Raw genomic sequence first — 22,698 nt, 5'->3', positions numbered from 1 at the left:
TCTGCAACTCTTTTAGATTCCCCTCTTGAGATACTTCTTTTTCCTCTTTACCCTATATACTCTAAAATATGTATATAAATAATACATGTCATGGCTGTTTGTTATATATTTATTGGTTCATCCTGCTTGATTTTCTGGCTACTATTCTACTAAATGTTCTCCTCTGTTTCAATTAGTTTAACTACAAGTTTCACAATGATTTTAATATAAATTTATCCTAGAAACACAATGATTCAGCACCAAGGAATCCTAATTATTTGAAGGCCACTATTTATCATGGTGCTATACTTTTTTTCCCTTTGTTCAGTATGTTTCATGATTTCCTAAATTATCTACTTTTCAGATGATTTAATGTCTAAATCATCTAAGAGATAAATTTTTTAAATGCATAGGAAAAAAACATCTAAGACTAGACGTATATCACACAAAAGTGATTTGTAATCTACATCTTATTCCATATTCACCTGGATTATCTGCTTAGCTTGTATTTGGCATTAGGGTCATAGTATCTGTCATGTACATCATGTTCTATACTAAGGTTCTTTTTATATTATAATATGTACTACTAAATTTATGAACCTTAGATATTCAGAAGAGATATTTGCATAAATACTTTTCCTTTCCATTTGAAGCTTGTTGTATGGAAGTCATTATATCTGGTGATTTAATCATTATAATAACCATTGTGGATAATCATAATCAGAGGGTCAACAGATAATCATTATAATCTATGCAAGTCAAAATAATGTAACTATGTAATCTAATTCTTGAACTATAATGCATTTTAGAAATTGTCACTTTTCCTTTATGCTCACTTCTATTGCACAATATCTTTATCAATTGGATAAGTTACTTTTCTTCTTTCCCTGTTTTTCTTCTTTGCCCTATTTTTCTCTTTCCCTATTTCAGGGTTTTGCGCTCTTGGAAGGAGGGCCCAACTTCACTTTTTGAGAAATATGGTTAGAAAGTAGGGTAGAGGTATCCAGAACTAAGATACAGAGAACTTCTTTAAATTGTTTAGATTCCACCCCAAATCAAGACTGTAGCATGGGGCCAGGATGGGTGGACACTGAATAGGAAACTATGATAATAATATCTCTGGAAAAAACCCACACTCATTGATAATTTTTCTAGTGTTGCATTTGGGGAAACGGTTGGTAGATTCATATAAACTAGTATGAATATTATCAGCATTCCAATATTTCTGTTCTTTGCCCTTTTATGCATTTTCCACTGGTCATAAATTCTGTGCCATGTAAAGAAATAAGATTTTTTCCTTGTAGTAATTATGTGCAGTTTCTCAATAATGTATACTTTTTTTAAAATTTCAGACAGAAAAAGGATTGTCAGAAGTATGGCAGGAAAATAAGCCTGGTAATCACTGGCAGAAAGCCTCTATCCTGCTGGGAAAGTTAAGGAATTTTGAAGTCATATTTCAAGGTATCAGAACAAAGGATCTAGGAGGTGGAGCTGCAATCGATGACATTGAATTTCACAACTGCACAACTGGTAAGTATCCAGAAGGTATTTCCATTTGCATGTAGAATGTGGCCATTTTAGTTGTTATACATTTATGAAATGCTCTGCTGTTACTTCTTTTTTTGTCGGTCATGGGGCTTGAACTCTGGGCCCAGGCACTGTCCCTCAGCTCTTCAGCTCAAGGCTACCGCTCCATAACACTTGAGCCACAGCGCCACTTATTAGAGATAATAAGAGTTTCGCAGACTTTCCTGCCTGGGCTGGCTTTGAACCGCAATCCTCAGATCTCGGCTTCTTGTTACCTATTTTGTATACAGAGAAATCAATTGAAAAAGGTAACTGTACAATTGAAAAGTTACACATTAAGTCACACTTATTCAAGTTGATTTGGGCTACTGTAACAACATACAATAAGCAGGTGGCATAGAGATGGAAATGAATTTCTCACAGTTAGAGGTGAGGAAATGGGAGACGAAGGCACTGGGCAGACTCACTTGGGAGGTGTTGTTTCTTGGTATTAGAAAGCAACATGCTAGATACTCTTGCATGGTAGGTGGGCAAATGAACCCTCTTAGGACTACTTATAAGGGTACCAGTGCCTTTATACGAAACCTGATCCAGTGTCTTAATCACCTCCCCGAATGTTCCACCTCCCAGTCACATTGCCAGGGAGATGATGATGTCAGCATTCGAATTTGAGGGGAGATTTATTCTGGTCAGTGCATTAACTCCACCACCCTTCCCTTGTAACTATAACTCCGTCGTCCTTCTGCACCATCTCCTTCTTAACAATGCCAATGCACTTTAGGTTTAACTTCCAACACGACGTAAAATGTAAACCTAACATTTACAAGCCTTTCTCTAATTGCAATCAATAAAAAAATAAATAAAGCGAACCAGCAAAATTAAAGGTGAGAAGCCAGCCGTTGAGTCATCTATGAGAAATACATGCAGTCAGGGGCAACTCAAGCAAAACTTGAGCGGAGAACTATCCTTAGCTCTAAAACTGCGACTCCAGCACTAAAGCTGCATCACAATAACTTGGGGAAAAAATGCTGTTCTTTATCATGCTTCTAAATGGGAAGCATAGCTGTGCTTAGATTTTCTTTATAAAACTACCCGGAAAATGTCAAAAATAATTATAAATATATTTGTGCAATTTCACAGTTTGTAGGGTTGTTTCAGAGGAATTATTCCATTTGATTTCCAAAATAGTCCTATGTGACATACAGTGCCAAGGAAAGATATGCCTTCTGTGGTTCTTCTACAAACATTTGCTTGGCTGCAAGCCTCTGAGAGTGAAGAGCCGAACCTGCATGCTATTGAATTTCATTGTTGCTCTCATATTAAAATACCATTTCAGCAAGGCAGTTCAAAAATGTGACTCTGGTTTTCAGAGATTTTTATAGCATCTGTTCTTCATATGAGGCATACTTCTTCAAAGTACTCTGCTTTGTCAGAAATAAATGTGTTAAAGTTTATTTTCCCTAGTTCCAGAAAAGATGGATGCAACTCCATTGTTACCTTACACTTTGTTACATAAAATCAGTTACCATTCCCTGTATAAGCTGGAGAGCAGAGCATGTTACTGCAGTACCTGGGTGCTATGAGAGATAGGGTTTGGGCATGGAGATGTTTGGTGGCTAACACTTCAACGAGAGAAAATAGAGCTCTGCAGATACAATCAAGAAAGGGAATTGTTAATGTGAGAATATGCTTCCTCAACTCTTTGCTGGTAAACCTCCTAATAATATGTTGATTTTTCTATTATAGTTTGCACCTCAACTTATAAATGATTTTGGTGATTTGAAGGAAAAATGCATTGAGTCTTTCTAAGATTTTAGAAAAGAGCTTTTATTATTATTATTATTTTATTAAACATAACAACTTCCTTCCTCTCAAGGGAAGGAGAATTCCTAGATAAGTTGATTTAGAATAGAAGGGAAATGAAATTTGTTAGTTCCAAACTTGCTGGGTTTCATGTTGAAACTTTCTGTTTCTTCCTTGTCTGAAAGTCCTTTGAGAATTAACATGATAATAATAATTTCACTGAACTCAGTCCAATACTCAGCTTACTGGGTAGTACTTGCATATCTTATATTTAATGAAAAACTACAAAGAACTCTATAGTTCTTTCTACACAATCAAATAAGGAGTATTTTGTTGTTATTTGTACCTGAATTTGAATAATCACACACTCAAATCATTTTAGGAAAATGTAACCATTTACTTTTGATAACAGAGCCAGATAAAAATAATATGAATTTAAAAAATTAGTTTTAGTTGTAATAGAAAGCATTAAAAACAGTAAAAAAGCTTAGGAAATTATGACTGGAGCTAAAAATCCCCAATGATTTTGCAAATCCTTGGTTATAAATTATATATCAATCGGGGCTGGGAAGGTGGCTCAGTGGTAGAGCGCTTGCCTTGCATGCCTGAGGCCCTGGGTTCGATTCCCCAGCACTACATAAGCAAAAAGAAAAAAGCTGGAAGTGGCGCTATGGCTCAAGTGGTAGAGCGCTAGACTTGAGCTGGAGAGCTGAGGGACAGTGCCCAGGCCCAGAGTTCAGGCCCCATGACTGGACCCCCCCCAAAAAATTATATATCAATAAACTAGAAGTGCTCTGTAATATGAGTAATGAGAAGGAGCTTACTGTATGTTATCCTGAGTTGTTCTGTATGGTTGCCAGCCCCAAAAGAAGAAAAAGTCAAAATCAAAAAGGTATTTTCACACAGTGGATAAAAATAAACTTGTCATAGAGCAAGATACCTAATGTGACCTGGCTCTGCCACTTACCCAGAGGAATAGGCTTTACTCTATTTGCCTTTGTTCTTACCTCAGGTAGTTTGAGATGAGGGAACTTTTATCTCAAATCTGTAAGGTCTTGGAATAGTATTGATATGTAGTAAAATTACTTCTCTATACATAAATATTAGAAAGTTGAAACAAATTTTGCCTGAGGGGGAAGGAACTTGGAAGGGGATTGATGAACAGAAAAGAGAACAAGGCAAATACATTCATAATACTCTTGTACATATGTGATAAATATGGGAAACAACATTAGTCTTGAGGAAAAGATGAGAGAGAATAGGGGAGAATAATGAGAGGGATGAAGGATCAAGAAGCATCCGACATGCAAATGGACATGGTACACTGGAGAAATGTTGTACAATCATGTGAAGATTAGAAATTAGTAAGTAAAGCCTAGTACGAAATGTATATTGCTACAGAATTGTTTATTTTAGAACCATCAATAAATCTCTCCACGTCTTCCGTATACATTAGATGCGTTCCCAAGTTCCAGATGGCATGCCCACATCTGTTTGCTCTTCCTCAATTGATAGAACAGGCTCCCTTTGCATATGAGCGGTTGAGAGAAAATAAAGCAATTTTTGAGAGGTGTGGGTTATTTTCTAAGTGCAGTATAATCTAGCCTATCCTAATTAATGTGTTACACAATGTCTTCTATTACAGAGAACACTGTGTACATTTTGAACAATTATAGTCAACGTGTATATATGTAGACATTGGGATATGTAGCATTGCAACTGGTTGAAAATGCATTATCTAATGTCCCATTCTTAGGATTGTGTTAATAAATAAAAAGCAAATGGCATCTATGATGTTGATTCTTTGGAGTTTTATTCAACTTGAGGCAATAGAAGAGAGATATATTTATCTTTGTAACTGAATAATCTACCTGTGTAAATAGTGTTTTCAATACCTCAAATACTAAAATTCTTGCCAATGAGGCATTGCAGTATCCCTGGTTCTAGCTTTGGAAGATTAGAACAAAGAACTTTATTAATTAGGATAAATAAAGCCTACACTAAATAAAATTATGAACCAAGAGGTAGAAATAGTTCTTCACCATCTTCTGTCTACTTGAAGTGATCACCTACCTTCCCATTCCTGCTTGGTTAGTTTGAGACAAACAGTAAGCAGGAAAGACCTCATCTCTGTGTTCAGCTAGCCTCATTGTGCTCATCTGTGTCTTAGAACCAAATTATTTACTTCTTATAAAAGTACAGAATAGTTATTTCTGGCCCAGTGCCATCTTGTAAACTTAAGAACTATGTGACTCAGTTTACTGTATCTTTTTTTTTTTGGGTCCGGTCATGGGGCCTGAACTCTGGGCCTGGGCACTGTCCCTCAGCTCTTCAGCTCAAGGCTAGCACTCTACCACTTGAGCCACAGCGCCACTTCCGGCTTTTTTCTTTTTGCTTATGTGGTGTGAGGAATCGAACCCAGGGCCTCGAGCATGCAAGGCAAGCGCTCTACCACTGAGCCGACTTCCCAGCCCCTACTGTATCTTTTTTTAAAATTAATTAATTAATTTTTTATTGTGAGAATACCATAGAGAGGAGTTACAATTACATGGGCAAGTACATTTCTTATCAAGCATTGTTGCCTCCTCTTTGTTTTCCCTTCCCATCCCTTCCCATACTCCCCTTCTCCCCCCACCTGATCCTCACCAAAGTTGTAAAGTTCGTTTTTCGACATAACAACTTGTACATCTCATTGTTGCAATGGGTCCACCAGTTAGGGGAATGAACCCCAAGATAAGTATTCAAATTTTTTTTTTGTTTTTTTTTCTTTCATGCAATTATTTCTAACATATTTATAAGATGATTTCTATGTTGCTTTGTATGTCCCTCCCCCACAGTATAACCCATGTTTTCACTGTATTTGATGTTGGTATAAGTTGTGGAGGGGAAGGGAAAAAAACAAATCATTTAACTAGGGATACAGGTGTATCTTTAATCAGCTATTTTAAATTAAAAAATCCAAACCATGGATGAATCTAATTACTTTAATATTGAATTAGAGTAAACCATTTGGTACATACCTACAAAATATCAGATGTTGCTTTATCTTCCAATATAATTACAAAAATTAGCATTTTAGTGTTATAAGGTCTACATTTGAAGATGTACTTTTTAATTATATCATATGCATAAGTGAAATATTATAATTAATGTGATTACATTTGATTATAATTGAACTACAATGATATGACTTGATTCATTCATAATATTAGAAAAAATAATTACTTCAATAGATATTTTAGTAAAGCTTAAATAACCCTTGAAATATCTCTAGGTTCAAATGAAGGCAGCTGTAAATTTGAATGTGAACATTATCCTCAGTTCATGTAATGTCTAATTAAAATTTGTTTCAATTATAATGAACTTCTCAATGCATTATGTGGATCAGTAAGACTATTACACAGAGTATTTGTGACAATAAGTTCTTCCATTTTTACTAAACTACATTTTTACTCATTATTGCCTATTCAAAATAATGTCTATGAATACGACTTCCATTTTACACTCATGGATATATATTTTTATTTTCCATTAAAGAATTGCAAGCTAGAAATGTTGCTATGAATATATATACACATTAGTGTGTAAGGATGATAAACTTAAGATATATTTAAAATTAGTGTATATGGAGCTCAAGGAAATGTTATCTAGTTAGACAACATACAAATAAACAGGTTACAATAAAACCTGTAGATATTTGTTCATTCATGAATATTAATCCAGTGTGGAGAGCAATTTTCTTGTCTATTATTTTTAATACAATGCAGGCAGTGTTTCCAATAAGTAAATTTCTGAAAAACTTCCTATTTTGTATAATAGGAGAAGAGAGCATATGGGAAAATGCATTTTGGAAAAACCACTAAACTCATAGGTACCAGTCAAACTACAGTAGTATTAACACTAACAATCATTCAAAGTACTAGCCCTAGTGAGGTGTGAGTCACTTGTAATGCTACTACTCAGGAGGCTGATATTTTAAGAATGGGGTTTGAAGCTAACCCAGATAGGGAAGTTTGTAAGACACTTATCTCTCATTAACTACCAAAAGCTAGAAGTAGAGCTGTGGTTTAAGTGGTAGAGCGGTAACCTAGAGGAAAAAAAAAACAACCTCAAGGACAGTACACAATCCCTAGGTTCAAGCCTTAGGACAAGCACAAAATTAATTAAGTAAGTAATTAATTAATTAACACTAACACAATTTAAATCTCAAAAGTTTTGTGTTGGGTGCTGGTAAGTCACATTTATAATCTGAGGTAGTCAAGGGGCTGAGATCTGAAGACTGCTGTTCAAAGCCAGCCAGGAAAGAAAATTACCTCAGTCTTTATTGCCAATTAACAAGCAAAAACAAGTCAGGAATGAAGGTGTAGCTCAAACGGTAGGGCCTTGAGTGAAAAAGCTAAGCAAGAGTGTAGATACCTGAATTTAAGCCTCAGTAGTAGCACACAGATAAAAACAAATTTTCTAATGAAAGAAAAGCTCCAGTAAATATATGACTTTATGTTAAAAAAAAAAAAAGGAAGGTAGATGAAAACAAAGTTACATTGATGAAGAGTTGTGGAGAAATGTTTAAGTCTGTAGAGTGATAGAGACTGGGGGCAAACAACCAATAACCAAAGACTGGAGAAAATCATGCAACCAGTGAACATTTCCCCAAGACAGCATGTGAAGAAACGTAGCAAGAAACAGTGGGAGGAACAAAGTGGGATGCACTTGGGCTCCCAAGGCTGTTACATGTCTCCATCTACTGAGTCTTGGTGCCTCAGACATTGCAGTGGGAAAATCCACAGGAGAATCCTCACAACTGTGCTATCCTGACCTTATTCCTTTATATATCAGTAGGTGCCATTTAATGGTACTATTTTATGAAAGTACTCATTAGATAAATATCTACACAATAAAAGGAAAACGAATATGTATTGAAGCATGAGCAGGTGCCAAGGCCAGACTAGAATCAGATATACATGATCTCATTTAAGAGTGGGAACGGATGTTTAATATACAATGGATTCTTGAAGGAAGTCAGCCAAGTGAATCACATGAATTGCCTGGAAAGTTGTCTCAGAGGAGTTGGGGAATGAAGATTTTTTTCAATTGTTGATTAAAAGGTCAGAAAGAAGCTTAGAAAAAGAAAGTAAGTGTGGTTTGGCATTCTTTCCACTAGGTTGAAATTGGTGGGGGGTTTTTTCCCCCTCAGAAATCTCTACATTAATGAGGTTTACTCCAATTGCCAGTAACCTTAAACATAAAGAGAGTTTACTTAAGGATACAAGGAATATCATGAAACATAAGATCAAAAACATAGAACAGCTTTAGGCAGATATTAAAAACAGAGATTGAAAAGTGAGAGGGAATTTAAGGCCACATTTCTTTCTGTGTATCTTGTCTCTGTGCCAATGTTTCCTTTCTGCCAAGTTATTTCATTCCCCTTGGTGGATGCTGGTCTCTCTCTGTGTCTCTATCTCTGTCTTTCTGTCTCTCTGTCTTTTCCTCTTTCTCTTTGTCAATCCCTCTCTCCCTCTCTCCCCTGCTCTCCTTCTTCCCCTCGGATTCAGCATACCTATATAGAAAGCATGGCTGAACAGAGTTCAAGGGCAAGGGCAGGTAACTGCAGATGGCCTTTATGTAGCTACAGTTTTCAATCATAGTCATCAGATTGACATATCTTGGGTCCGATATACCCTAAGACAAGACAAGATAGCTAAGATTCCTGCTGGAATCCTGCCTGTGTAGATGGCAGGAAGCTGGATATATAAATTATATTAAAAATCTCTTTTACTTCCTATATTCTAATATTTCCTAGAAATACTAAGCATTTGGTTCTTCAGTGTTCTTTTCTTTTCTTTTCAATTAAGTTTTTATTGTGAAAATACTGTACAAAGGGATTACAGTTACATGAGCAAGGTAATGAATACATTTCTTATCCAGCATTGTTGCCTCCTCCTTTGTATGCAAACCAAAAAGTATCCAGAGCCCTCACCGCCATACACCACCTTTATGGAACTTTCAAACTCTGGGGCACTAGTCACCTATGCTAGCCACAACATGGCGCCTCTAGTCAATGTGCCATGCCACTTACCTCCGGTTAGCCTATCAAAATTCCTTTCCAGAAACCAAAATACATGCTGCTGCCACAAGTCCTCTGCTTCTGTCTGTGTCTTGACCAACCCTAAGATTTTCTCCAAAGTGGCTGCCTAGATGAAGCAGTGTCCCTTTCTTCTTGGGCCTCTGTGAATATAACATCAACCTTGTCAATGGAATTTATCTCCCCAGCTGTTGGCCTCACCATAGGAATAAAAAGCCTATTTCAGAATCCAACTCCACAATCAGCTCATTGACAATGAATTTTTAGAGTATTACGTCATGCATTCAGCAAAAATTAATTCAGTCCCTCCTACAAAGAAACATGCAAGGATACAGTATTTCAGTAGAAGGTTTTCTGAGCTGAACTAGAGTGTGATAGAAGGAATAGAAGAGATGAGTGTGTGGAATACTCTGGGGAGATGATAATTCAGGATGACTGCTTTGTTCCAGTCACTGATGCTTCTTTCCAGCTGGCAGGAAGTAGTAAGGTAGAGAAAGAACCAAGAACACACATCAGCTGTCTTCTTTTTTTAATAAAAATGCTTTCTTGAAGCTGTTACCCATCAATTATGCTAATAAGGAATATGAGTGGAACTTTAGTAGCATTCCAAACTGCAAGGAATTGTAGAAAATATGTTGACCGAAAACTAAGTTTTATTACTAGGGAAATAAAGGGGAATATACAGTTCATTTATAGTGAGTACTAAAAAGCAGGCCCACAAGGTCCTGAAAGATAACATATGAATTTAAGAACATGAAAATATTATAGGACTTCAATAAGTACATTCATCCCCCATTATTCACTGGAGATGGATTCTAAGATCTTCCATGAATACCAAACTTCAGAGATGCTCAAAGTGCCTTATATAAAATAGAATTTGTGTACAGTACATACAACTTATGCGTATCTGCCTGTACACTTTAAATCACCTCTAGTTTATTTATAACACCTAATGTAATAGCAATGATATGTAAATTATCATTTTGTATATTCTTTATGGAATAATGACAGGAAAATAAATTCCATACACATTCATACAGACACAAATTATTTTCAGATATTTTCAAGCCATGCTTGATCCACATGTTGAGACCTTACAGGTATGTAGGACCAACCATAATGCCAATTAAGAACTCTTTAAACAAAATTCTACTTAATACTCATTTCTGTTTATCCACGTGCTGCTGTCTGTTGAGATGATTTATTGATTGGTTTTCCCTGTCTATATGGTTCCAAGTATATTTTAGATATGAGACCCTTGTCCGTTGTATGACTAGTGAAGATCTTCTCCCAATCCATGGGCTTTCTATTGATCTTGCTGGCTATGTCCTTTGCCATGCAGAAGCTCTGCAATTTTATGCAATCCCATTTGTCCAACCTTACTTTGATTTGTTGTGTTTCTGAGTCTCTATTAAGAAAATTTTGGCCTGTGCCAAGGAGACCTATGCTTTCTCCTATTCCATCCTGTAATGTTTTCAGAGTGTAGTGTAGTAAATTTTTAACTGCATTTCTATCAAGATTCTCCTGATTTTCACATTTAGGGAATATAATTTATCAAGTTCTTTAAAATATCACCATTCATTTTTCTTAACATTATATGGTGGAAATTTTTCATGCTAGAGTAGATAAAATAGTACTGTTTTAATTTCCCTCCAGTAGACACTCTTATTGAGGGTCGTTGAATTGCCACTTCAGTTACTAGCAGTCAACCACAGTATGTCAGTTTACTTAATAACTGCCCCTCAACAGCTGGCCACTTGTATATACCAAAGAGACATCATTTCTTTAATAAAGGGCAAAGGTTCTCTGGCTGTTTATCTCTTGCTGTGCCTACTTTGCGAATTAAACCTTATTGTAGGAATGTATGCATAGGAAAGGAACATAGCTCTGTAAGATGTGCAGTTTCAGGCATCCACTATAGATCTTAGGATATCCTTTGTGAATAATTGGGGATCACTATAATTACCTCTTTAAAGTACTTAATTCCAAAAATGGATCTACTTGAGATACTAGGGGTTGGGTTTTCAGCAAATGAGTTTAAGGGCAGATCACTGAGGTGTTCCAGGGTTTACCTTTAAATTAGCCATTTCTATTGTACCTGATTTTAATTATGCTCCATGTTTTTTTCTGTTCCATTTTCCGAAAGTCCCTTACCTAAAAATGTACCATAAGTGTTTCGAGTATTTTTTTGTCTTTTTAATTTCTTTTCCTTCAAAATATGTACTTGCTTCTATGCATAAACTGTTTTTTTTTATTTTTAAAAATCTATTGCACTAAGGGAAACTCTCAATTAATTTTAGTTGTTTATTTCTGAATGGCTAATTAGAGTTTTCTTAGTTGTTCCACTCTGGTGGAAACTAAAATGTGGAATTAGGTGATTATCCTTATTATCTAGGACTCTCGGGAATTCATTTGGCTCTCATTCTCTTAATTGCTCTAAATATAAGCATAGTCCTTAAGTATTAAAAGATCTTTTGAATGTATACCAAGATTAAGCTTGGAAACGGAACGATTAAATGAAAACAGATAAAGAAATAAAAGAAAAATATGAATTTTGTCACTGCATAGTTGATTTTAGCAATATATTTCCAGATCATATTTAGTATGTTCTGTTAAGATTGGTAACATGATCACTGAATGGTATTGCAGTACATACTACATATCGCAAACACAGTGAAGGAAAATTGGACAGTATATGCTGTTTTTGAGCACTGACTGCAATTTTCCAGTCTGGAGAGTGCCTGGGAGATCTTGTGAAGACAGGTAAGCAGGGCTAGCTGAAGGCAGTCAGTGAGTGTAAGCCAGTGTCCACATTTAGGTAATTAGAAAAACTCTGAATCTCTGGCTTTTCCAGGACTCCAGAAAGCTTATTCCAAGAAATACACTCCTTACTTAACTTTATTCCCCAGTTCTTGCTGGTTGCCCACAGCCCATCACAGAAGATGCATTTTTCTGAAGAGGCAAAACAAATAATAAAAACCATTTTCCTTCCCTTTTCTGCTTTTATCCCTTTCTCCTCTTTCCTTACCACTTCTTAAAAAAAATTAAATGTTTACTGCTTATCATGAAATGCACCACTGTGAGTCTCAACGTTGGCTGTGGCTTAAATTCTCTTGGGGTACTTCAACACTGGGCTCTGCCTAAAGCCCAACTTGAGGGCAGTTCATTCTCTCTGGGTGGGAACCATGCATCTATACATTTTAAAGCATCTGATAATTTGTATAGTGATGTGCATACTCACTATACGTACACATTTTTCAATGTGTACCTTTAACAGTATAATTAATTGATCTTTAAGTTATTCCATACAGAATAAGAGCATTAACTGTGCTTTAGAAATTCCATCGTTGCTTCTGCAACCATGTCGTGTGCTTCTGTTTTCTGCCAGAGGAAGACAGTAATCTGCCCTCATTACCATGATTTTCCCAACCTCATTCTAGTTTTACACAACTGATTGTCTTTCTAAATGATGTTGCTTAAAATGCCAGCTTTTTGTTCTTTATGTAAATGGTCATTATGTAAAAGTGAATATATTTTTGACTTGCTTTTTTTTAGGGTGTCTAAGTCTTCACTTAGATGGAACAAAGACTCATTCATGTCATAAATTACTTTATATAATCATGGGCGACTATTCCTCAAAGAAAAAAATGTAATTCCATTTCTAGATTTTGATTTTATAGAAGTAAGTTAGAAAGAGAGGAAGGAACGGAGCAAGGAAGGAGGGGAGGAATGGGGAGGAACGGAAGGAGGGAGGGAGGGAGGAAGGAAAGAAGCAAGGATGGAAGGAAGGAAGGAAGGAAGAAAGGAAGGAAGAAAGAAATTCATTCACCTAAACTTACCATATTTGTTAAGGTAGAAGTTTTGAGCTAAGTATAATAGTTTATATCAGTAATCCCAGAATTTGGAATATTGAAAGAGGAAGATCCTGAGTCCAAGGCCAGCTTTGGCTAGAGTGAGCGTGAGACCACATATGATTATATAGCAAGACTTTATATCTGTCTATCTATCTATCTGTCTATCTATCTATCTATCTATCTATCTATCTATCTATCTATCTATCTAAGCATTATCCTTTAGGAGTGTGTATTAGGTTGCATGCTATAAGCTAAAAATCAGTGACTATAATAAAAAATACTACATATTCCTTTTCTTACAGCTACTGTTTGGAAATATGATTGTCATATTAAAAACTATTTAATATGACATTTACATGAGTTTGGTGATAAATATACACTCATGAAACAACTATCACACTATAAAGCATACATAGCATCCGAAAGTTTCCTTTTGTCTCATCTTACGATTATTGCTTTTAATGGCAAGAGGCTTATTACCTGCTCAGCCTCCTTACAGAGTCACCAACATCTGGCTTGAACACATATCTTAAAACCCACTATGATTTTTGACAGTGTGTTGAACTTATCATGATATGTACCATTAAACAATAATATTCAACATTTTCTATAAGAAATATTTTACTAATATTGCATATGTTATTTTACAGAAACCTTTAAAACTCCATTTTATTGATACAAACCAAGAGGCAAAAATAAGAATCAAGAAGAGATGGAAAAAATCTAATATTTAATTATATACATATATGATATAAATAATAGATACTAATAAAATGTTTGTTACAGAAACCTATGTCACAATGTTTCTGTACCTTTAGTCATTCAATGTTCACCTACCTGTTTTACTCATATATAAACTTCAATCTATTTTCTTATCAGATGCAATTTCTAAGGCTGGTAAAAATTAATAAAAATCACCCAGCTTTGATAGATTTGATGCTGTCCTATTTGTCAATAATTAAGTAGTGAAGACTACATACTTTGTGTTTCATTTTTAACACTTATCCTCAGTCCACAGGAAAGCTTTTAAGTTCTGGAGATCTTTTTGAAATACTGCGTCAAAATACTTTCTAATTAATTAAAATTTTCTACATCACCCAAATGTAAGAAAGTTCAGTAGAAAGTAATATGCTGTAATTGGACTTATTTGTACTTATTTTATTCAGAAGAAAACAATAACTTAATCAGTTTGGCCCTGAAATTTGCTCATAAACTGGAACTTACATAACAGTATCCTAAGATAACCTCACTACATATAAAACAGACAAGAAACACTAAATAAAAGATTTGAACCATACTGTACACTATTTCAGTCTATTGTTCTCATGAAAGACCATTAATAGTGTCAAAATTGAAAGGGTTTTAGAACCTTACCTTTTTAGGAAAGACAAATATGCACTTGAATATGAGAAAAATTTTGTACAAATAATTGATTTTTTATAATTCTCTACCCACTTCTACAATAAGGACAACATAGAACAATAGGAGGTACAATTAATACCATTTATAGTGTACAATTAATACCACTTATAGTATACATGCTGAAAATGTTATTGTGTATCTTAAATAACCAAGGACGAGTTTGCTAAAGATTTTGGGATGCATGGTTTCCCTTATTTGCAATAACTAGTACATGTCTAGGACAAGCAAAAAAGCTCAAAAGCTATGTACATATGACCATGTAAGATGATATTAAGTGAAATGACCGCCAAGACAGGGACACAATTGTTTTTTTCTTGCTTTCTATTGTTTTTAACATACTTGTAATGCACTATGTGGTTCTCTTGTTTCTTTTGTATGTTCTTCCCCCACAGAATAACCCGTTTTCCCTGTATTTGATTCCAGTGTCCTGCATCTTATATATACATTTTTATCATTTGGGGAGGGGCAGGGATATAACAAAATGCTTAAATAAGGATACAGGTTGACCCATTGTAAAAATGAGATGTACAAGACACCATGCTGAAAATTAACTTTACAGGTTGGGGAGGGGTGCAAGGGAGGAATTGGGGAGGTGGGGAGGGAAGGGATGGTAGGGGAAAAACAAAAGAGGTGGTAACAATATTCAATAGGAAATGTACTCATTAATCTACTCATGTAACTAACCCCTCTGTACAGTATTATTACAATAAAATGATTTTGTTGAAGAAAGATTTTATGATGGTGGATGAGAGAACTAAAGAATACAAAGCATAAAAAAATCATGTACCTATTATTTCTAGGACTGGGGTTTGAAGTAGTACTTGCTCTACAGGCATGCTACCCCTTGAGCCACATGAACAGTCTAGCAACAAAAGATTCTTAACACCTTGGTCAGAAGTTTGGATGTTTATTAAACATTAATGGTTACTCCTTGGGATCAGAAAGATAGGCAAAATAGTTTTTTAGACATCTATCTTGGGTGACTGTTAATCTAACTTAATAATGTGGAATCTATCTTATAACAGGAGTCTTCAAATGCTTCTTGATTTGGTTTTTGTCTTTGCTTTCTTTAGTTGGAGAGACTTCTGAGATTTGCTCAGAAGCTACGGATTTTTTGTGTCAGGACAAGAAGTGTATTCCATCCTACCTTGTGTGTGACTATAAGCCAGACTGCCAGGACAGATCTGATGAAGCTCATTGTGGTAAGTGGATCTGGCCAAATACAGCCAATTAGCTCAGGTTTTCCCCTAATGAGAAGAGTAACCTTATTGACACTGATGGCTCAAAAAATACATTCTCTCCACACACTAGAAGAGACTCAGACTCACCAAACATTTGCTCAACCTTTCTATGCAAGTACCTGATTGGAAGCCCACTCCATTATAAACTATAGCAAATTATATTATGAACATATCACATCACATAAATATGCAGAATTACGTAGGGCTAGAATTAAAATGGCCAGAAACTGAGCTAGCTCTCTCTACATTTTCCCATTAGCTTTGATTTCCTTTTCTCAAAATTGTCTTATTTCATACATGAAGGTAAATATGACTCCATTAAATATCTACTAGTTTAATACATTTTATGAATTACAACGCCAGAGAATTGAGGACTAGAAATGCCTCTACTGGTTTATTTAAATTCAAGATTTAATTCAAGTGATTTTAAAAAGCCATCCATAAACCAAATATATAATTTAAAAATACAAGACATATTTAAATGCAAATAATTTTTATGATTCATTGATTAGCCTTACTACGGAATTGTGATACTACACAGGCCATCTATTGTAGTTATAGTTTGCTTCAAACAAGCAAAGCAACCCCTGATACTCATGGCCTCAATAACAATTTCATTTTGGTTGTCTATGAATATTCAGGCAGGGAGTTTGCTATTGGCTGCTATGATTGGAATCCGTATGGTGGAAGTGAACAGTAATTTCCATGACAGCTTCATAAGTTTAGAATTTGGCATTATTTTTTGTCCCCTCCCCCCCACCCCCCGCATTCTACTTCTCACCTTCAGAGTTATTCCCTGGGACTTTGGCTTTACATAACATGTCAGCCACAGAGAATAAGATAGGCAGCCATCATCCTGGTTTCTATTAATGTTAGGATTCCAAGAGCTAGCCTTCCAAGGATACCAGGAAAAACAGCAAGATGATTTCATTTGCTTTCAGCTATTTGTATATGGGCAATTTTGGTTTTTAGAAACTAAAGTCAGTTACATAGTCATATGGTTAGTGGTACTCACAATTTTGATAGATCATTCCAAGAAATCTTTACATTTATTAAAATGAAAGCAATATGTTGTCAAATTAAAGTTACTTTTCCTAAAACCTCTTCATGGATTTGGTTCAAATCCATATAGAGCACTAAATAGCACATATAATTAATATGTTAATCTTCTAATTGATTTCAACACTTTTTTACACTGACATCTCAAGGAATTATAAACATTAGAGCTGATTTTTACAGTCAGACAAGTAATATACTATGTATAATGATAAATGGCAATATTTTCAAAATAATATTTAGGGATGTATATAAATAAGAAACAAATTAAGTTTAGGGTTATTAAAACGAAGTCTTCATTTTGACTAGACCCTCCACTTATTGGGCAATTATTTAAATTCTCAGAGATTCATTTCCCTCATTTTTAGTTGTTGTAATGATAACCATCCACTAGAGTCCTATGAGCATTAAATAATATATTACGTAAATGAATATATTGAATTATATGAAATATTTGTTCAACATGCTGGAATTATGTTAGCCTTTTCTATTTCATTATTTTTATATTAATTGAAATGTGTCAACTATAGTTCTTTGTACTACCAGAAAAGAAATGCAGTTATTCTTCATGATTAAATTATCACTACTGGCTAATAACAAAAATAAAACTTTCTTTTGCATCTGTTACCACCTGTTGCAGGATTGCATGGTTGGTATTAAATTAGATAGTTCTCTTTTCAAAAAATAATAAGTCAGAAATAGACAGGTTTTTATGGAAAGAAATTATCGGCTGTATAATTTATATTCAACGTAGATTGTGTTCTAGTTGGCAATGTGCTCTTCTTCCTCTGCTATTAACAATTTAGACATACATAATTATTCAGTCAATGCACTGTCTCCATACCCACAATCTCTGAAATCTTTCTCCAATTAGTAATGAAAACTACTTTTCACTTGAAAGAACATTAGTATTTCTGTATCATGAATTAGGTTATCACATAAAGGAAGACTGCATGAACATAAGGAATTAAGCATAATGACATATGGAGCTATATCTTTTAAAATATAACTTGGAAAATATTTTCCACTGATCATATAGCCTTATGGACAAATACTATATCATTGAGAGAATCATGGTTTTTTTTGTGTTTTAGCAATTCTTCATTTCCACTCATGGGACTGTGACAAAAGTCACAATCTGAAGTCATTTTTTAAAAACAACATAACATCCATTTTAAAAATACTGATATATATGTGTATAAATAGGAGATATTAACGTCTTTAACTTTCTTTTGGTGGATATTTACCAAGCCATCTAAATTGAATAAAATGCAGTTCAGGAGCTGTTTACAGAGACCCACGTGTATAATAATTACATGTTGAAATGAAGTAGTGGATTTCAGAGTTATACTTGGTTACTGGTAAATAAATGTCTTACCCACCATACCACCCTGAGACCAAATGTGGTCTGGAAAGATGAGCTTTGAATTGGTTATTCACAGATGATTTGATTTTCTTAATAGCATGGAGAAGTCATACTAATATACCTAGAGGAGAAAATCAGTTTAAACATTCTGGCAGTTTGTGCTGGGTGCTTAATTCCTTTCCTTTCCATATACAAAAAAAATGCTCAATTCTGATAGCATTGGGGCCAGCAAAAATTCATCTTTTCCAAACTTCATTTAATTACAAGAGGTCCATGAGGTTCATGTAGAAATTTGGGGATGGAATCACGGCACTGGTGTACATCATTCTGAGAGGAGCTAGTGTAGTTATCTAGCAACCATGGAAGATCATGGGAAAGAAAAGACGGCCAGAAGAAACACTGAGTATTTGGACCCCAGCACCTGTCTCAAACTGGCAACTTCCAGATCCTTATTAATTGAGATAAATTAATTCCTGTCAAAGTTTCTTTAACTTGTGTTTTTAGTTGCTTGGTATCAACTACCGTCAAACTATTACAAATGACGAGCAGGTAGCAAGAAACGTCAAAGCTTAGCAACTCTAAATTGGTTAATTCAGTAACTTTTTATTATTATCATTATTATTATATTATTATATATTTGTATGGGTTCTTTCTTTTATGCCCTTCTATCTTCAGGCTTTGTTTTTTTAATCTTTGAAACTGAAATTCTAGACCATCAACAAATGTATTTTCTTCCTTATTTTTTATAAGTATGGCACACTTTTTCTAGAAAGCACAGTAAGAGAATTTCCATGGTAAGCCTTGTTTTCTGGAGCTGTATCCCAAGACTAGGCTTGATCTAACAAAGATGATATAAAAGAATGATTCATGTCTGCAACTGAGTACATGAACCATGAGCCACCTTTGAAGGACATACCTGAGTGACAGAAAAACAATATTCTAGTAAATTGAAGTTCTGTCTTAAGACAGGGAAAGAATAACTGAGAAAAGTCATCAACTGCTAGAGAGAGTACTTTTTTAAGTCAGAGAAGTAATCCTAAACATACAATTTAAAAATCAGTTTACATTTAAGAGGTAATCAGAAAATTTGGCTGGAATGGAGACAATTTTAAAAGGAAACATATTTCATTCTGAAAATTCTTACATCAAAGTAAAGGTTATTGTATTTGAGGCAGGAAATTGTGAGAATGCTTTCATATGGTGTGAAGAGCAGAATGCTTTGAGCAAGAACAAGTAACACAAAAGCAATTATCAAGATGCTTAATGTGAATTGTAAGGTGGACCGAATGGAGCCTACACTAATGACAACCTTTTAAAATAAACCAGGGGTTTGACCAGTGCAATAGTTATGAAACTTACAAGAAGGGAAAACTCAGATTGTTCTCAACAAAGCATCTACAGGGGATAGTGAGGAATTAGAAATGGAAAGGAAGAATGTGAAATCAAAGATGACTTTGAAGGTTTGAGTCCCTAGAAAGAAAATTCATATGGGGAAATTAAACTGTAATCTCAGAAAATGATCCATTTGTAGAAATGAAGGATAAATTGATTTGAGGCTTGTTGATTTTGAAGTGACAGTTGAATATTCCAAATGAAATATTTAAGAAGCTTTTGAAGATGCTAGACCGAATTTCATTGTAGTTGTAGGTTTGCAGACCATCTGTTTAAAAGTGTAAAAGGCTATGGGAAAATATGAAAGGGGATTTATAGAGTGAGAAATTTAAGCAAGTAAAAAATTATCTATGATCTATAGATTTATCTATCCATCCATCTGTCATCTATGAACAGAGCACCTGTCTGTATCTATGAGTTACAAGAATGAAATGAGTAGAGAATGCAGGATTAGAAGACAAGGAAAAGTTGTGTGCTTTGAAGAAATGTAGCTATGGGGTATAAATAATGATGTTTTGATGATTTGAGATGAAGGCAGAGATTATTCAGAAAAGAAAAAGTGACATATTTTGAAGTGGAAAGAGAATGAGCTGTAAGAATATCTATCTAGAATGTACAGATGTCTTCAAAGTTGAAGATAAAGTCATATGACAAATGTGACATAATGGACCAGAGTTCCCAGAGAATGGGAAAGATAATATCATATATTTCTAAGCTGTGTTGTGGAGTGAGTTACATAAAAATATAGTAGTTCCAAATTTGAATGCAACATCATGTGAAAACTGTGTAATGATATTGTGTTGTAAAATCGTGTGTGCTTATATTTAGCTTAAACACTGATAAAACTGAAGTTCTCATTTATATACATAAATCTACACATTCTGTATTATCTTAACAAGATATGCACAAAAAGACATATAGAGTCCATACATAGTCACACATAACATAAATGAATGGTAGTTACGTAGAATGAATGAAAATAATGTGCATAATTAAAAGTTAAGAGGAAATGAAGCTAAAGAAGTAAACTTTAATGTTTTATGAAAATTCACTAAAAAACCCAGAAAGCGCTGTATAAAAACATTAAAACTCTGTCCATATTTGACATCCATTTTAACAAAAACAGACTTTTTTCAGAATAATATTCTATATAATGATGTTAATTTGATGTTCAGAGAAAGTTATGAATAAAAAATGTTAAAAATAACACAAACTTTAACATGAATCTTTTTTAAAGAAAGGAAATGTCAGTGACAATTTCAGTTGATTCATAATGATTAAATAGCCTGATAATTCATTCTGTCTGTATAACGTAGCTAGATTTTACAGTGTGTGCTCAAATATAATGACTTCTGTGCTAAAAGTAAAAGAAAAATGAAAGCCTAGATATCAGAATATTCTTATGGAACTCTTCAGAGATGACTAGTAGATATGCACTTATCTATTCTTTTTTCTTGAGAATAATTTAATTTCAAATGAATGATTAGTCAATACTTTTTAAGAGTTTCTTTCATTATTCAGTCACTAGCTCTGAAATGTTATATTCCTGTGATTGGTACAGTACTCAAAGGCTTTGTGTCCGATACTGTTTATGCTTCTCCCCAAAGGCTTTTTCTTTAGTAAATGGCTTTGCCTCTCAGGTGGTGTTTGTTATTGAAACATTAGACTGATGAAAAATATTTCATTGAACATCTAGACAATGGAAGTTTTTAATTATTTGATCTGAATTATCCTTTTTTAATAAGTAAATGTTCTGGGTTTTTCTTGTTTACTTTTAAATTTTTATTTACTTTTTATTTATGTTGTACCGAGGAATTGAATCCAGGTCCTCATGCATAGACACATCTAAGCCACATCCCCTGTCTGAATTATCCTTATTATCATAATGTTATCTACATTGTTCATTTGTATATAGTTTTATCTACCATCTATAAACATTATTAGTCAATTCAGATAATTCCTTAATGTATAAATGACATTATTCAAGCTGGATCTGCTTCCAGATCCTTTGATAATAACATCATAGAAGATCACTGATGAGAACAAAATTTTTATTGTATGTATCTTACTCATGAAGAACTAAAAAGCACAAATACAAATTTGAAATCAAAATATACAGTGGAATATGAAATATGATATATTTTTCCTGAAACTTCCATGATTGTTTTTATTTCACTAGGCCATTACACAAACACGGTAGGAAGCTGTAATTTTGAAACACCTTCCGGAAACTGGACCACAGCCTGCAGTCTTACTCAAGGCACTGAGAATGACTTGGATTGGACCATTGGAAACAGAATTCTTACTGAAGCATCAAGTCCAGATCCTGATCATACGCCAGGTAAATCTAATACTCTAAGGCCAAGTCAAAAGGCTAGAAGTCTCCTTTAATTGTCTGGGTGAGTGTTCCAGGAACTTCTGATGGAGTCTGGTCCTTTATTTCATCTTTTAGTACTAAATAGACCTAGAGCTGATCTTCTCTCAAAGAAGTCTATTACTCATAGGGTTTCATTCATATTACCTTAAAGTTGTGATTGGCCATCAATTAGAACAGAGGTGGGTCATTTAGATGAATGGACACATCAGGCAGATATACACAACAAGGGTTCTCTTGCTTCACAATGGACTGCCAGCTGACTGCTAATTACATTCTTGTCACTCTGACCTGTAGCTGCCAGGATAATAAAGGTAAGTGGTGATGAGATGAGTGAACATCAACATCTTCCACAATCCTAGTTCCTGCTCTGTGATTTGAGATTAAAGTAATCTGTAATGGCTTTATTATCAAAGTAGAAGTATTCCTGTAACCTCACTTCCTTTTAGCTACGTATTCTGTAGAGAGTCAGCACATTTGCTTTATTTATTCATTTAAAGATCTAAATTTTATGAAGGATGAAAATAATTTCATAAAAAGATAACAATGAATTTTTTTTAGAAATGAAAAGTAGCTTGAGATATTTTTAAAATTTTATTGTA

At 34.4% G+C, this 22,698-nt stretch overlaps 1 protein-coding gene across 1 annotated transcript in view; it reads left to right on the top strand.

The window, feature by feature from the left end:
* The window catches only part of Malrd1 (MAM and LDL receptor class A domain containing 1), a 462,193-nt gene that overhangs the window by 286,068 nt on the left and 153,427 nt on the right, over window positions 1-22,698 (top strand). The window contains exons 29-31 of the mRNA XM_042686149.1: window positions 1,332-1,509; window positions 15,741-15,869; window positions 21,902-22,063. Of these exons, the coding sequence (XP_042542083.1) occupies window positions 1,332-1,509; window positions 15,741-15,869; window positions 21,902-22,063 (469 nt within the window). The remainder of the gene's footprint in view (window positions 1-1,331; window positions 1,510-15,740; window positions 15,870-21,901; window positions 22,064-22,698) is intronic.

This window comes from Dipodomys spectabilis, unplaced genomic scaffold, assembly GCF_019054845.1.
Source record: "Dipodomys spectabilis isolate Male_0828 unplaced genomic scaffold, ASM1905484v1 ptg000096l, whole genome shotgun sequence".
NCBI lineage: Eukaryota > Metazoa > Chordata > Mammalia > Rodentia > Heteromyidae > Dipodomys > Dipodomys spectabilis.
This window is presented reverse-complemented; position numbering and strand designations above follow the sequence as displayed.